Source organism: Onychostoma macrolepis, chromosome 05, assembly GCF_012432095.1.
Source record: "Onychostoma macrolepis isolate SWU-2019 chromosome 05, ASM1243209v1, whole genome shotgun sequence".
Taxonomy (NCBI): domain Eukaryota; kingdom Metazoa; phylum Chordata; class Actinopteri; order Cypriniformes; family Cyprinidae; genus Onychostoma; species Onychostoma macrolepis.
In genome coordinates, this window is record NC_081159.1 from 7,826,642 (window position 1) to 7,844,120 (window position 17,479).

The 17,479-nt window shown below is 37.1% G+C and overlaps 2 protein-coding genes and 1 long non-coding RNA gene across 3 annotated transcripts in view; 1 reads left to right on the forward strand and 2 right to left on the reverse strand.

The window, feature by feature from the left end:
* apba1a (amyloid beta (A4) precursor protein-binding, family A, member 1a) overlaps positions 1 to 1,564 on the reverse strand; it is a 54,713-nt gene extending 53,149 nt beyond the window's left edge. The window contains exon 1 of the mRNA XM_058775971.1: positions 1,458 to 1,564. The gene's annotated coding sequence lies outside the window, so the exon portion shown is untranslated. The remainder of the gene's footprint in view (positions 1 to 1,457) is intronic.
* Positions 1,565 to 2,766: 1,202 nt separating this feature from the next.
* ptar1 (protein prenyltransferase alpha subunit repeat containing 1) lies at positions 2,767 to 14,911 on the reverse strand. Its single transcript, XM_058777079.1, has 9 exons — positions 14,796 to 14,911; positions 14,558 to 14,708; positions 13,592 to 13,761; positions 13,384 to 13,450; positions 12,462 to 12,566; positions 9,597 to 9,831; positions 7,847 to 8,136; positions 5,579 to 5,916; positions 2,767 to 3,815 (listed from the first exon to the last, which is right to left on the reverse strand). Exons 2-9 carry the CDS (start codon positions 14,641 to 14,643, stop codon positions 3,760 to 3,762), a joined length of 1,347 nt encoding a protein of 448 aa, XP_058633062.1. The 5' UTR covers positions 14,644 to 14,708; positions 14,796 to 14,911; the 3' UTR covers positions 2,767 to 3,759.
* Positions 14,855 to 16,637, forward strand: LOC131541375 (uncharacterized). Its single transcript, XR_009271481.1, has 3 exons — positions 14,855 to 14,952; positions 16,049 to 16,114; positions 16,505 to 16,637. It is a non-coding gene; the product is annotated as an uncharacterized LOC131541375 (long non-coding RNA).
* The last annotated feature ends 842 nt before the right edge of the window (positions 16,638 to 17,479 follow it).

Consider the following 17,479-nt stretch of genomic DNA (forward strand, 5'->3'; position numbering starts at 1 on the left):
CATTTTGATAACCACTTTATGTCAAAATAAGACTTAAAATGGCATGAAAACATGATCTGTTGGAGTGTTTAGTGAGTAATCAGCTTGGTAAAATCTAAAGTAAATCTATGTGTCTGTGACCATTACTGAGCTTTGATGACTGATGATCCAAAAAAAATTCAAAAATAGTTAGTTAACTATTAAAAAAAATAAGAATAGCTGAACATAAGTTAAAAAATAAAATATATTGTTTAAATTATTACTGCCTTGAGTTATTATTTTGGAATAAATGTAAAATGCTTAAAAACAGCATGATGACTGAGTGATTAATACTTGTCTTTAATAAATAGAATATTGATTACATTTATAATGTAAAAATATAAAATAGAATTGTTTTTTTTTTCTGATAATGTTTAACTAACTAAGAAAATGTGAATGGGACATGAATTTACATTTGATTGAAAAAAAGAAAAGAAAAAGAAAGAAAAAGGACTTTTGCCTCCTCATTTCAGAACACCACCACACACCACTGCTCTGTAGGGTAACATTCCCAGAACGTTCTGGGAACCAAAAAATGTTAGCTGGAACGTTGTTCATTTAGTTGTTAATCAAAGTCATTCTCAATAAGGAGAGAAAGGGGTGTCACAAAATCGAACGGGCAGATCATACGTCTATACTGTCTTCAAAAATCGATCGGGGGTGCATTTCCCACAAGCATCGTTAGCCAGCTATGGATCCAAGTTAAGCTGAACTCTATTGGTAACAACAGAACTTGAGACCATATCACCTTTGGGAAATGCAACCAAGATGAAGGTATCTAAATAGAAAGAATGTTTCACAATGATTGGATTTGGATGTGCCTTGTTGCCTCCAGAGGCAGTAGATGTTTTGAAACGAATGCATTGAGTGAAGAATTTAGTCATTCACTAATACCACACTCACTTGTTGCCACCTACTGGTGTAACCATAACCTGCAGGAAAATACAAATCTTTTTGGAGAAGCAGAGTCACTGTTATTCTAGTCATCAGAATTAACACCTCTCAATCAATGCACAAACATGGAAACTGAATTAGTTGAAGGCATTTTTCTTTTTACTAATGATGATAATATTGTTTGCATGGCAAATTGCATTGATTTCATTGGATATCCAAGTTACTAAATCTAACAGTTTAGGCCCTATATATATTGTGTGTGTGTAATGTATCTGGTAACCGGGAGCAGTAAATGCAGTGCTTTCCGCGGCAACAATTGTCCTTTCTAGTGTAAACAAACACTGTTCAGCCCATCATCCGCAGGGAAAGCGACATCACAACAGTCAGTCACTACGATCGAACCGCAGCATTGAATGAATCTCATTGAAATACAATGATTTTTTTCATTACACTATTCCTGTTTTACTTTTTTTTTTTTTAAACGCTTCTGTGACAGGCGATGATTACATTACATAGCGCGTAAAACGATCTGTCATATCTCTCACCTGTTCGTTCGCTACAGTTTCCAGAGAGCTAACGGTCCACCCGATGTGTGTCTGGATCCACCATCTTCATCGCCTGCCTGCCTGCCTTTCACTCAGTCTGTGGGCAAGCCCGACTCCTCCCATCAGAGACCTGCTAATCAAACACCACCGAAGGCTGCCTAATTTCTCAATGAACGAGCTGCAGCTCTCGGAAAAACATCAAGTGCTGTACGTATACATGAAATGCTTTGAGTTCATAGTTAGAAATAACTTAAAGTAGCCTACCGAATCGGTATAAGCCCTTTCGATGCCATGAAATGAAACTGGTTGCAAAATGACTGTCCAGCCCTCCGACTAAAGAAAGCTATACAGAATAAATAGAGGAAGCAAACAATATCTAGCCTACCACAGATACTTTTTCTTAACTTCTTATGGCCGTCAGTTATATTATAGCCTACTACCGTTCAAAAGTTTGGGGTCAAAAAGTTTTTTGTTTTTTTTTCCCTCTGCATGAATCTAATGCTTTTGTTAAGCAAGAATGCATTAATTTAATCAGAAGTAACTGTGAAGACTTTTACATAGGAACATACTTTTGTGTTCTTTTGATTTTTGTTCAAATAATTCTGTAAAAGGTGTCATAAGTTTCCACAGAAATACTGAGCAGCTCAACTATTTTCAGCATTGATATCTGAAAGTTTTCCTAAGCATCAAATCAGGATATTAGAATGATTCCTGAAGGATCATGTGACACTGAAGACTGGAGTAATAACTACCTAAATTTATTTTGTAAAACATTTAAAAACAAATTCAATTTGGAAACATATTTTAAATTGTAATAATCTTTAACAAATTACTGTTTTTACGGTGTTTTTTTAACAAATACATGGGTAGTTGACAAATAAAAATTGGACTGTGTCCTATGGTGTGCCATAGCAAATATGGAGAGAGAGAAAAAAAAAAAAAAAAACTTATACAAATAACATGAGAAAAATGTATCTTCATTTAGAGTTACAAATAGCATGAGAGAGGTTTATCTTCAATGGTAGTTTTTTAATTTTATTTTACATTTTTACGTCACACCATAGGACACGTTGATACGTCAACTACCCACATGCAGTCTCGCTGGGCCTAAGACTCTTCTTTCCAAAACATTAAAAAAAACAACTTATCTGTGTGAACATTATGTGCTCTAGACCAATGACTGATGTCGTTCTTGTAAATATTTCCAAACTCCTGTGTAATCGAATAAACACATATGACATGATTTAAAAGAATTAACTTAATAAAATGGTCATGAATGCAAAATAATAGGAAATAAAAATATGAGATGGACCTTTTCAGAGTAGCTTTATTTAATGTGGTAGGCAACTGACAAAACAACTACGGTCAATACAGTTTTTAATACAAATAAATATAAAATACATAATGGATGAGATGCTATAAATGTTGGTTATTGTGGCTGTAAAAACCTACAGTACCTTATCAGACAATACAAAATCTTAGGCTACATTTGTTCTTTCTAAAGCTAAACGAACTCTGTCATGCTTCTGCATAGATGTACTAGTAACTTAAAATCTGTGTTTAGGCTTTACAGTGTAACTGCTGTTAAACTTTTGGTAACAGCAACTGACATTACAACAAATGGAAACTGACATGACAGAACTGGAAATACTATGTGTTTCCTCGGTGTAATTCACATTAATGTACACATTTAAAAGCGCAAAGGTAATGTAGGACTATTTGTGAACTACTTAGGAAATGAATAATGTGAACAGGAAGCCCTGAACAGATATAAAGACAAAAATATTGAAATTTGTAAGTTTTCAACAATATAACTGATAAGACTGTCCATTAAGGGTTTAAGTTAGTAGGCAATACATTTACCACCTATAGCAATATTACAAAGAGCTAATTGTCTAGGGAGCCAAAAAGCAATGCACTGTGCGGGTCATGAAATCCCATGAATTCAAAAAATTGTAATAAAATGTAATCAAATACACTGACAAAGTGACCTTGATCCCAATACAACAGTACACACAAAATGTACATGCAAAAAGATAACTATTCAGATCAGATTGACAAAATATAAAGGCATTTGTTGCAGATCCATTCCAGTTTTAGACTATTCTTGCATACAGGACTCTATTAGCAGTTGTTTATTTAACAGCGGGTGCGGGGGATGCTAAAACCTTATATTATTATAATCTAAAACAAGCACCTGTGCACACACCTGTACTTATAGAGTGAAAAATGATCAAACACTGTCAGTGCAGTTGCTTAACATTGCGTTATACAGAGGAATGGTGAGGAGGAAAAGCTGGCTTTATTCTTGAAGGGAACCTTTCAGAATTCTGTGACAGACATCCGGTAATTTTGCTGCTGCAGCTCAAAGAAAAAAAAAAAAAAAAAAAAAAAAGTCAGGGTCCAAGACATGCAGGAACAGAGAAAACCAGAGAAAAATGGACATGGCCCTTTATAAAGTCTGAGAGTCGGTATAGAAGTTGCATAACTCAACTACTTTCATAAATCTAGTTCTTGTGCAACTGTGCAAAAAAGCAAAAAAAAAAAAAAGAACAGTAGTAGACTTTTATGAAGTGAAACTTAAGATCGAACTGTGCAAGTCTTATAGATATGCTAAAAGACATGATTCATATAAGCTTTGCTAGAATGTTAAAATGATTTCACCTAACTAAAATAGTTTTGCATATGTATAATGGGCATTGTCCTTGATTTAAGAGCGAGTTCGAATAAAATCTAATCAGATTTTCACAACCTACTCTAAACTGTGAATGAATTAAGTTGTCAATGCAAGATTGAGCCTGTGAAACTTCAAAGTTTATTACAAGTTGAATAATTACTGAGTAACAGTGAGTCAACCATAACTGTCTAATAGCTTATTAGCTTTAATAAATCACATAAGTGAAGCTAACAACAATTCACTTTTCATATTTGCATAAATATACTTTAAAGTTCAAAATAGTGTTAAACAAAAAGCAGCATTTGTAAACCCAGGCCCCTCAGGGGTCCACACTCCCCCGGTGCAGAGAATAAGCACCATTCTGCACCAGATGGGCTTGAACGTGGCAGCATGTCATTTCTGCAGCCACGCTTGGGCCAAGCTGAGAAAAGCCTATTCCTACTTCTGCAATTCCCTTTCATCATGAAAACCCATGCATCTGTGAGACCACCTGGATGAACTAGAACCCAAAACTTGTGCTTAAATGCTGAGGCTAGTCCATGTGACAACGTGGCCTTTGTTATTCTAATGAGTGACGATGATGATGTGCTTTAGGAGCATTTATTCTCAAACGCCCAAGAATCATCTGCATGAACCGAAGAAATGCTGACCCTGCAACAGATGTGTCATATAATACAAATACTCACCTGAATGAGGAGAGCACCTAGAAACGGTCAGTTTCATGTGCAGTTATCGGTTTATTTATTTAAGATTTTTAAAACTCATAAAAATGTCTGTCTTTAGCCCTAATATTTCATATCAAATGGCTCCAGGAAACTTTAAATTCAATGATTGTGCTCACATTACTGATTGTAGCAAAACGTCTAGGTATTCATTGAAAAAATGTTCATGCTTCAGTACAAAAGTTCAAAGAGGAGCAGTAGATGGAATTCAGAGCCAGTCTGCCCTCAATTAAACAAAGAGGGAAACTGGGTCAGAATCACTTTGGGCTCTAAGTGTTCCCTTCAAGTGTGCACCACAGTGTGCGTTTAAGATTCCCGACTGGAATAATAAAACTGCAGACAGCATGAGGAGAGCATACTGTTATTGATTTGTGGTGGAAGACTTTAAACAACATAAAAACCAACCAAACTATATGAAAAAAAATAATAATAATACAAACTTGTAGCTTCTGATAGAGAAAAGGATTGTACACTGAAAACAGACCTGAGATATCCAGTACCTGAACTAAAGCAGCTGAAACAGACCAGGCTTAGACTGTGGAGAAGGGTCATGGGTTTTCATCATGAGCGGGAATTTGCTCCGGCAGAGCATCTCTGACAAACCGGCCAAGAAGTCCAGCCGTTTTCAGAGAATCGGGTGTGGGCGGTTGGAGCCAGAAATAAGTCGACCTATCACAGCTCTCCCACATCATGGTGGGTGGAGTGTTTCTCACGCTACTGACCTATTACTGAGTCCAGCCACTTCCTGTAGGCAATGGCAAAGCGGCTTTGCTCGGGGCTCCGGCAACCTGTGAGGATTCTAGAGACAAACGTGTGCTCGGAGGGAAGTCCGGGGTGGGGAAGCAGGGGTCCCCGCTTTAGTCGCTTGGTGTCCTGCGTGTAGCTTCCATGTTTGCTCCCATCCAGTACACAGTCAACGTCCATGGCCTGGGAGGCGCTGGCGTCGTCACAGGGCTCCTCGCTGAGGAGGACGTCAGTGTGGGTGAGAGGTGGAGATTGTGACCCTGCTCCTTGGAAGTACTCCCTCCGCCACTGGTGCCACAGGTAGAACACATGTCGCCTGTTAGAGAAGCCTGGATTTGAATTTGTTCAGTGTTGAAATACAGTTGACTATAAAATGTTGTCAAAAGTACCGACTTTGCTACTGAAATTTAAAAAATATGATACCAGCATTTCCCGCAAGCATTTTGAGTGCTACTGAGTGGATTCTTAATATACACACGAGAGCGTTTGAAAGCAGCATCTATCAGAGGATCCATCTATGAGCAGATATATGAGGGATCCACTGACAGATGCACTTTCAAACACTCCCGCATGTATCTGTGTAAGCGCTCTGTGAAGAGCGTGAGGCGATGATTTTTGTAGCCAATCAAAGACATATCTGCTGAGCGTATGCACACAATGGCCAGTCAGAGGTGTTTAAGAATCTGCTCAACAGCACTCAAAACGCTCACGGGAAATGCTGGTATCATCAAATTTTAAAACATTTTTAACTGGTACCGAAGTCGGTACTTTTGACAACACTAAAATGCACTTTACATTATTATTTAAGTCTGGATTCAGGTCTGATATGATAGTCACAGAGAAAATACAAAAAATGCTCAATATTACAATAGCAAAATTAATAGGCTTACTAACTATTAAAAGACGCGCCCTCTTCTTCAAAAACCACAAACAACACTATCCAAAGTAAAAGAAAATATATCACAAACTATATTACATACAGTATTACTTGCAACAGAGATAAACAATGTAGAAACTAATACCTAATTGATTGTGCACTTGGCTGTCTCATAGATTGTGTCATTTACTCACCCTCATGTAGTTCCAAAACTGCATGACTTTCTTCCACGGAACAGGATTTACCATAGTAAAATGCGCTACTTGCTCTTTACCATGCAATTACAATGAACCCACATTTTAAAAAGCGTTCAAATGCACCATAAATGGGTCCTAAAAGTAGTTTATGTGATAAAACCACAGCATTGTAGTAGAATTGCGATTTGACAAAATGGCAAGTTCAACTACTCTAGTATCCACTACTTTTCCTTGTGGAGAACTTGACCTTTGGTGTAGCTTTTGGACAGTCTGAATTCCTCAACATTTAATTTCAGAATTCCTTCAGAATCAGAATCTTCATTCATACAATTTCTTCATCTGAAAGTAGTATATGTATGTATATATATATATCTGCTGAATTATATTAATTCAAAACTATAAAACAACAAAGCTCATCAAAAACCAGTCATTAGAAATTTCTTCTTTTGTGTACCAGTCAGTCATATTTGTCGAGTAGATGACAAAATTTAATTTTGGTGTTACTTTTGTATGAAAAACAGTTTTAGTGCCATGCTGGGTCATCACTTGCCATCCACTTACCAGTCCTGAAACAAAACCACTTAAAAAAAAAAAAAAAAAAAAAAGATTTCAATAAACAAAAAAGGCTTATGTGTGAAACATCCGTGACTAAATCAAGCTAGAGCTTAGTAATGCATTTTGTTTTATAATATTTATCATTAAGAGGCATGAAATGTTGCACAAACAACTTCTCATATCTTCAAACTAACAGCAGACTTGTAAATGAAATGGGTCTGTTGCCATGACACACTTTAGGGGGGAAACACAAGCTAAAGGATACATAAAGACCATTCACCGAGCAGCTGCTCCTTGCCTCAGCCACGAGGGATGAGGCTGGGAAGGGGAAAAACTGAAAGAGCTAGAAAAAGATCCAGCAAACTGCTTGCCTCTCCCTCAGTGAGCTACAACTCTGCAGCATAAGACCATCCATCATTTTATAACACTAAGCCATAAACACATCAGGCCAGACCAGCTGAGGGCCAAGGACAGATTTCTGGCAAACAAAGTCACTGTATTCACACTGAGACCTGTGGAAGCACAGTCTGATGTTGACTGATTGCACGACTACCATCGGCACAGCAAGACCTAGAGATCTGTAACTGGCTTCAAACACTCTGCCTGATCACTCTCACCTGTGGCACCACAGCGTCTCGTGGCCAGGATATGACTCGATGAGATCAGTGCAGAGCTCCATCTCCTCGTGGAAGAGCTGAGGGATGACGTCATTATGGTGATTGTCATCAGACGCGCCCGCTGTGCTCTCTCCATTAGGCTGCTGGGTGGGGTGGAGCTCCGTCTCTCCAACCTGGCTCAGCTCTCTGGCCAGGGCCTTGAGCAGGTGTTGACGGTAGTGGAAGCCGCTGTGATCTGACACGTGCATGGACACCCACAGTCGGGTGGAGGACAGCTCATCGTGCAGAACCTGGAGTAGAAAGTCACAGAGTATTATATTAATTTAACACCATCATGATTCAGGTTGTTACAGTTGAATTTTATGTTCATTTCAGTTCAGTTGCCAAGTTGTAAAGGTTATTAATGTCAGCATATTGATCAATTTATTCAAATGCATTTAATGAAATATGCAAAATATTATGCAAATGCATAAACATTGTTATGCATTGTTCAAATATGCAAAAAAAAAAAAAAAGATACACCAATATTAAGATTCTGTTTGACAATGTTATAACCAATAACTGATAAATGGCTGATATTAAATATATACAACCTTGTCTAAATAAATGAAGAAGAAAAAAAACATTTATCTAAATAAGCATGTGTCTAAATACATTTTTTTTTTTAAATTGTCTAAATAAGCATCTCTCTAAATAAATGAAAACTATTTTTTTACAGCGCTGCAAAAATGAGATGCACCAATATAAAAATTATTTTTGACACGTTTTAAACAATAACCGTTGAATGGCTAAATTAAATATATACAATTTTGTTTAAATAATTGAAAAATAAAACACTAAAACTAAAATCAGTCATTTTAAATGTCAATTGATGCAACATATAATGTACATTAATAATGGATATTAATTTTGAGATTTGCTGAAGTTTATATTTAACAGTGTTATTAAAATATTAATGCTAATTAAGATTAAATTTAAGTGAGCATTAGATGATTCAAAGGTAAAAATAAAGGAACTGAGCATGCATAATTAAATATCCAAGAGTATTTTAAAATAAAACATGACTTCACTAAACATTGATTGTACTACAGAGATCTAGGATGGAAATTCAGATCAAGGAAAACAGTACCTAACAAGACATGCAGAGATGTAAGACGACAGCCACATAACCCAATTACTCCTGAAATAGCCTATGAACAGCTCAGACTGGTTCAAGTCTGTTTAGTCCTGGATCATTAAATCTTCAGGCTCATCCTTTTTATATGAGGGCCTTTAGCTTGGATTGAGCCCTGTAACATTTGCCTAATTTCGCATCCAATTAAGAAAGGATAAGTACATCAAAGGTCTGGCATTCAGTGACCCCCTAAGAGGCAATAAGCTTTCCTGACTAACAGCACTCAGCTCTCTCTCTAAAAAATAAAAAAATAAATAAATAAATGCTAAAAAGACAGAAGACTGTGGCATCTGTAATCAGGTCTCTTCTTAAGGTAATTCAAGTGGAGAAGAAAGGTATTAAGATCAAAGGCTCAGGTAGATTTATCAACCTCATAAATAACCATCTCATGTTGCTTTCCTTGTAACAACACTGATGATATGCCAGTGTGATCCATCATTTCTTAAAGTAATCTAAAACAAATCTAATCTGAGATGTATGCAAACAAAGCAACATCTAACAGACACCCGTTTTCAGTCATTATGATAAATCACACAGATATAGCGCAGAGAGCTGCAGTAGACCGAGACGGCCTACCTTCAGATTGCCTTTAGCCATGTTTTGCAATACCCAGATACGATGGGACCATGCATTGTAGTTGCTGGGGTAACGGCAGGCTGCGTCTGCACAGACCCTCATCTCCTCCTGCAATGCTCTTTGCAGCCGCTCACACTGTCTCCTCCTCACCATGTCTCCTCTGGATTCAGCCTGATCCTTCAGTTCTTGTCCAGAAGGAGAGCACTCCTTCTGCAACCACTGTAACACCCAGCGCCTGTGTTCACAACAAACCAATTAAGCAGACTGATCATCAACATACAGGTGCTGGTCATATAATTAGAATATCATCAAAAAGTTGATTTATTTCACTAATTCCATTCAAAACGTGAAACTTGTATATTATATTCATTCCACACAGACTGATATATTTCAAATGTTTATTTCTTTTAATTTTGATGATTAGAGCTTACAGCTCATGAAAGTCAAAAATCAGTATCTCAAAATATTAGAATATTAACATTTGAGTTTGAATAAACGACCATCCCTACAGTATAAATTCTGGGTATCTCTTGTTCTTTGAAACCACAATAATGGAGACGACTGCTGACTTGGCAATGATCCAGAAGACAAACATTGACACCCTCCACAAAGAGGGTAAGTCACAGAAGGTCATTACTGAAAGGTGTGGCTGTTTACAGAGTGCTGTATCAAAGCATATTAAATGCAAAGTTGACTGGAAGGAAGAATTTGGGTTGGAAAAGGTGCACAAGCAACAGGGATGACCGCAAGCTTGAGAATACAGTCAAGCAAAGCCGATTCAAACACTTGTGAGAGCTTCACAAGGAGAGAACTGAAGCTGGAGTCAGTGCATCAAGAGTCACCACGCTCAGACGTTTTCAGGAAAAGGGCTACCAAGCCACTTCTGAACCAGAGACAACGTTAGAAGCATCTTAACTGGACTGTGGATAAAAAGAACTGGACTGTTGCTCAGTGGTCGAAAGTCCTCTTTTCAGATGAAAGTAAATTTTATATTTCATTTGGAAATCAAGGTCCCAGAGTCTGAAGGAAGAGTGGAGAGGCACAGAATCCATGTTGCTTGAAGTCCAGTGTGAAGTTTCCACAGTCAGTGATGATTTGGGCTGCCATGTCATCTGCTGGTGTTGGTCCACTGTGTTTTCTGATGTCCACAGTCAACGCAGCCATCTACCAGGAAATTTTAGAGCACTTCATGCTTCCTTCTGTTGACAAGCTTTATGGAGATGCTGATTTCATTTTCCAGCAGGACTTGGCACCTGCCCACACTGCCAAAGGTACCAAAAGCTGGTTCAATGACCATAGTGTTACTGTGCTTCATTGGCCAGCAAACTCGCCTGACCTGAACCCCATAGAGAATCTATGGGGTATTGTCAAGAGGAAGATGAGAGACACCAGACCCAACAATGCAGAAGAGCTGAAGGCCACTATCAGAGCAGCCTGGGCTCTCATAACACCTGAGCAGTGCCACAGACTGATCGACTCCATGCCACGCCGCATTGCTGCAGTAATTCAGGCAAAAGGAGCCCCAACTAAGTATTGAGTGCTGTACATGCTCATACTTTTCATGTTCATACTTTTCAGTTGGCCAAGATTTCTAAAAATCCTTTCTTTGTATTGGTCTTAAGTAATATTCTAATATTTTGAGATACTGATTTTTGACTTTCATGAGCTGTAAGCTCTAATCATCAAAATTAAAAGAAATAAACATTTGAAATATATCAGTCTGTGTGTAATGAATGAATATAATATACAAGTTTTACTTTTTGAATGGAATTAGTGAAATAAATCAACTTTTTGATGATATTCTAATTATATGACCAGCACCTGTATGCCAAGATGCACAAGGAATTTAACACTTATGGTTTTATTTGTGAGAGCGTAAAATCTGAAAATCATGAAATGCCAAGCCAATAGCAAATAATACAATTAATTCTCTTTCATAACAGCCCTGAATCGCCCAATTATCTTAGTGCCCTGCAGCTCCTAAGCATCCTGGGAGATCTAATGGCTCAGTATTATCTGCAGACAATAACATCATCCAAACTGACATAGTGAATAGTAAAAACTTGAATTATTTGCAGAATATCTGACAGCTGCAATGTGTCCTGCACACTCCCTGCAGGTACATAAAGCTCTTGGTCTTATCAGGTGCACAAGCTTTGGATATTTATTCATGTTTCCTTGGAAAGTGGTTTGCCCTTGTCCTTGCAGTAGTGATGAAATTACTTCCGTATGTGCCATTGTTGACATGTTGCAAGAGGTCTGCAATTGCAGACCATTTCATTTCATGGTCTCTGCTTTCACTGTTTCAGCCAGTTTGAGAGCAAGGTCTCTTCCATACTAATTCAGCTACACAAAAGCAAAGCTCATACATTTTCCGGTACAGCGCATCAAACTATTTCATTATTAATTTCTTAATGCCTAATTTATTATTAGTTTTTTATATCACCATTTGAAGATTCAGACTCATCTAATCTAATGGTGAACTAAAAGTACTCTGGAAAATAGGACACTTGAAGGGTGCAGGACACAGCACTTCTATAATATGCCATCTTTAATATTTTAAAAGATCTCATTTAACTGTATACACTAAGAGCAGAATATCTTCAGTCTCACAATGAACATTTAGTGCACTAAAGCAGATGCCTTTACTGGTGTTTACAGTTATGCTATAAAATCATAGTTACCCAACAACAAAAATCACCTTGCTTCATTTAAAACAGAGGTGACCAACATTACAAAGGGCCAAAAAATTATAATTATATTATAAATTATATTATATATTATAATGAAGTTTTGCTTTTCTTTTTCCCCCATCACTTATGTGATATGACACTGTAGGCCAAATCAAAGGTTTGGAAGCCTTACCTGTGTATCCATGTTTCTGGGCTTTTAGGATGCTTAGATAGTGCAAGTTTGCCCAGGTAAAGGTCCTTCTCTGGGTTTAACACACCACATTGCAGGAGCTCTTTCCTATAAAACAATAAACACCCAGATGAATTCACAAGGATACAACCATTTAAAAAAAAAAAAAAAAAACAGTACAGCACCACCTCCTGGACAATATGTTTCTTCTGTGCAACATTATCACAAAGACACTCAGCCAAGATTTTTGTGCAAAATCCTAGTTAAAAAAAAAAAAAAAAGAGAGAGCCTAATTTAAGAAAGAAAAAAAAGAAAACAGTAAAGAATACAATAAATAACAGTAACTTTTTTTTTTTTTTAAACACTATTTGCAGTTAATAGTGTTCACCGTCTGTTTGATTACATGTCATTAACTAACCGTATAAATTTTACTGTACATTTCCGCCATATGGACATCCAACTTGACAGTCACCTACTACTAAATATAATGTAGAAACTTTAAAATAAAAACTTATATTTTCTGTAAAGCACTACACAAATAAACTTGAATTGAAACTTGAATTGAATTAAAACAGGCATGAAATAAATATCTCTAGAGTGTTTCCTGTATGGAGCTAAATGTTAGAGAAATCAGTCAATTCTGTGCTCCCTATGCAAATTTTGAAAAACAAGTCATATTTAGAGTTAAATGTAGCAGCAGTCTTTTGATGTCTCCTTTCCCAAATTAGACAACTTTTTAAAAATAGCCACAGCACATTCAGAACAATAATGCGGCCGAAATCTAGACAGACATCAAAGAGAAGAAATGAAGAGAATTTCTAAAAATACCACAGATGTGCATATAATCATTCAGAAAGTATGTGAAGGGGTTAGTTAGGTAGAATGTTTTTTTTGTTCAGGTAATACAAGCATGATGAAAATGTACCTGACATTCCACGCAGTGGTGAAATCTGGGTTTAGGAGAAGCAATGTGCAGGTTATATCTACCAGTGCTTGAAGAAAAGAAGAGAGAGAAGTCAGTTTTTTTTCAAGCAATTCTGGTCTTTTGTATGAACAGCCATTTTTTAATAAAGACTAAGGTCACAGCAATGTGAGCCGGCTGAACATGCTAACCCAATAAACCTTCGTCCTACCTTCCCGATCAAGCCACTGCTTTCTCTGCCTATACAGCAGGAGTTTATTATGCACATAGGGCAGCAGAAACTTGACACACCAGCTCTCCACTCCCAGCTTATTCTCCACCAGAACGATGGGGCTTCTGTTGTATCGGGCTTCGGGGCATGGAATGAGGCCAATTTCATCACTGTGAACATATTGTAAAAGATAAAAAAGAAGAACAAGTCACATGGCTATTTTAAAAAACCCTGCTAAAAACTAAGGAGCTGAAGGCAAACAACAATGCATAAAGCACCAAACGTCTCAGCTGACACCGACTCAATACAGATGCACCTCTTTGGCAGACATACAAGAATGTCATAGGAGAAGAGTGAGATAAAACCATTGGGACAGGGCACTGACCTTCAAATATGGGACAAACAGACCCAACACAGGCAACTTTAAAAAACAGGCAAGATGCTTCATATGTGGACTAAAGTGATGTGTTTGGATACACAAGAGCAGCGATGTTGCAACCACTGATAGTCTCACTCCGATTACCAGTAAAAACCAAACGGACATGGACAATTACTGAGAATTGAGGCTATAAATATAATGTATTAAAGCTCGCTACGCCCTCCAGTTAATGATCAGCGACTAACAAATTCAAATAGGCTATTCACAGTAACGTTACTAGCTACAACATGACAAGCAAGCAACACCTCGCGTTTCACTCAGAAAAACTTTCGGCGTTTGCACGGTGCTTGTTAAACAGGCACCCCAGACACATTTTAACACGACCTGGTCTAAAAGCGAGGTTTGGTGGGCTGTCCCTGCTGCTGGCCGCTGCTTAGTAGCCGGTTAGCCAGCCGCTGTCTGTCTGCGCAAGTTACACAGGCTGCTGCACTATGTTCTCCCTGCGGTTGAGCGCGAGGGTCCAGGCCGCTTTAAGCGATAAACTAGACGACCGCGTGATGAACAAAAATGCGAGTTCACATACGTACATGTTCGGGTTTCTTTTAAAGGCGTTATTGATGTCTTTCACAACTCTCTGGACCAAGACATCCACCTCCTCTTCCGACTCAGCCATTTTCAGAGCTCGAGTGACGTCAGCGTGGGTGACTCAACCTCATCCGGGACATTTCACAGTCAGGGCTAGAGAGAAGTTGTCTTAGTAACCACAACGCGTACATTGTTGCTGTGTAAAATTAGGTAACTATCTTTCTTTATCATAATACATACTGTGGCCACCGTTACTCGCCGTTTTTACGTAAATCTTGTTACAACAGGACGCCGCTGAATGTAGGCGCAGAGACATTTGGAATCAATGAGAAGACAGGCATCTGTAACTCACTCAAAAATAATAAGTAAACAATCAGAACCTCCATTTAAACTGGAGGTGGGATATTTCTCTTTTCCATCCAATCATATTTACAATTTCATTTTAGAGGCGGGGCATGTCCCAAATAGTGAAATCAAGCTTGTCGCTAAGCTCTTTGGGGTTTGTCCAGCTAACATGGAACATTCTCAGAACTGTGGCTAACGCTCTGGCAAAGTTATGAACAAATATACTGTATATACATTGTTCATGGAACGATTTTACTCGAAATCTTTAATTTGATTCACAGTTTTGAATGTAACTACTTGTTTCAGAATGTTTAAAAAAACAAAACAATCAAAAGTAATTTCCCATAATGTTTGCAAAATAGAATGTTCCTTTAACCTTTGCATAAAAGCCTTTGCTTTTAAAACATTTAAAAAACTAGACTTTTTGAACGTTTAGAGAATATTCAGAAACAACGTTTTCTTTGAGAAACTTCTTTAATAAAATAAATAAATAAATAATAATAATAAAAAAAATTTTGCCCTGTGCTAAATTTTTTCTAATAGGCCTACTTTGCAAATATGTTAAATTTAATTGATTATGCCTTCTTATCAAGGCTAGGTCATGACATAACATGGCATTTCAGGTACTGAAAGTTTATACTCTTTTATTTGTAGTAATATAGAAAACATTTATGATTTCAGTAATGTTAAATCACAAATATAACAAATACATTAAATTATAAATTAAAATGCTCCATCGGGACAAGACCACGAGAATCAGAAAAGCCCTTTACACAATCTGACATGGCTGCGGTTGGAATTGATATATTTATAATACTAATATATTTCATAGCCATCATATATTAGCCTCTAATGCTGTAAAATGAATTGTTAGCATGATAAGCCTGTGTTGAATTATTGACAGCACAATAAACTGTAGCACGTTCATTGTGAAAGCTTGTTAATTACTCATTGTTTTTCCATTTTAATTAAGTTAAAATAATCTTAATGTTTTAACTGTCACGTGCAATAGTATGACAAAAGATAAATAAATAAATTGGTCAAGTATTGGAATTGTTTTTACACAATGCCCAATGTATCCTTTTTTTAAGCGTTAACAGTATTTCTGTTAACGCAGCAGTGATTATGTTCTCCATTTACTATTTCAGTGAAGTGGAAGAATTGAATAGGGTGCTAGAGAAACAATTGAGAAAAGAGGGGAGAGCATCCAGGTGGTAGGTAGTGCTGCTGCATACATCACAACGTGTGCTTTAAATATTTAAAGTCATGTCAATAATATGTTATTTCTATTCAGATTTCTTGCATCTCTCTCTATTATTTTTTTTCTCAGTTCAGATGGGCTTTATTGACATGAATGTTTCAAGAACCTTTGTTCCCACAACATCAAAATAAACTTTTCCAAATCTTTGAACAGTAGCTATGCAATAATAGTATTATGAACATTAATTGGTATGAAGATTGATATAATTATTTTTGGATCGTATATGTGTGTGCGCTCTGTGGTAACTAAGATCTTTTAAATATGAAATTTAAAATTAGAGAATAGAACATGTTCAACTAAATGTTCCTTATTTCATTCACTTCTCTCTCTTTCTCTCTCTTAGGAGTCAGTGAAGACGTCGTCCATGAAGTTCTTTCTATGTGGTTCACGTCATGAACAAATTTGTTTTTGTGTGTGTTCAAGTTCAACTGTTCTAATATATTATTTTATAAAATATACACAATCTTAAATCTACCCCCAGAATCATCCTTGTGTCTTCCCTCTGTACTTGAAAATGTGGTTGATCTAGTGACTGAAAAGACTATACCATGATTCCTTGTTTATTTTACTTGAGTTATTATATTGTGCTACTTAGACCCAATAATTACTCAACATTCCTAGGAACCAGGTTTAATTGTAATAAAGAAAGTAGTATTTGGGTGTAATAAAACTTTTTAAAAACTCTAAACTTATAATGTACTTAAAACTGGGTGGAAATACTGCCTTAGTGGCACTTTTTTCGGTCCTCCAAAACTAGGTTCCTGGGACTGCAGTTCTCCGGCTCGGTAGGTGGCGCTGTCACAAAAAACTAGGGTCCTAGAAGTGCAGTCCTACAACTGCAGTCCTGAAAGTGCGGCCTCCGGTATTGCAGATGGATAATATTGGTTACTGCTGGGACCAGGTTGATGTTACAGTGGTTACCAGTAGAGGGAGGCATGTGGTTTTTGGTCTGGGTCTGGTGTGTTGAGATGGTAATCTGGAACAGAACTGAATTACTCTTGACTGCATATTTCATCATGACAGTTTGTGTTCAGCAGATGAGCACGTACCCGTACTTGATATGACATGATAAATAGACTCTACAAAAAGTTGAAGTTACTTGCATTACCCCATCAATTCACATTTTCTAAACAGAAAAACAACCTCTAATGCTAAGCTAATTAGTTTATATTATGTAGTTGTATTTACTGAGTTTTGTATTTTGTTTTGGCTTATCATTCTCACTAAATGAAACTGTGGAAAAGTTAAGTTTTCCTGTTGTTGGAGAAACAGGATGAAGTGTTTATCATCATAGCAGTCACAAATCTTTAAATACTCA

Coding starts and splice junctions, on each gene's coding strand:
- ptar1 (XM_058777079.1), bottom strand. CDS start 14,643: ATGGCTGAGTCGGAAGAGGAGGTGGATGTCTTGGTCCAGAGAGTTGTG. Junction 12,567..13,383: donor ACCACTGCGTGGAATGTCAG/GTACATTTTCAT, acceptor ATTGTTTTATAG/GAAAGAGCTCCTGCAATGTG. Junction 5,917..7,846: donor GAGACGCTGTGGTGCCACAG/GTGAGAGTGATC, acceptor CTTCTCTAACAG/GCGACATGTGTTCTACCTGT.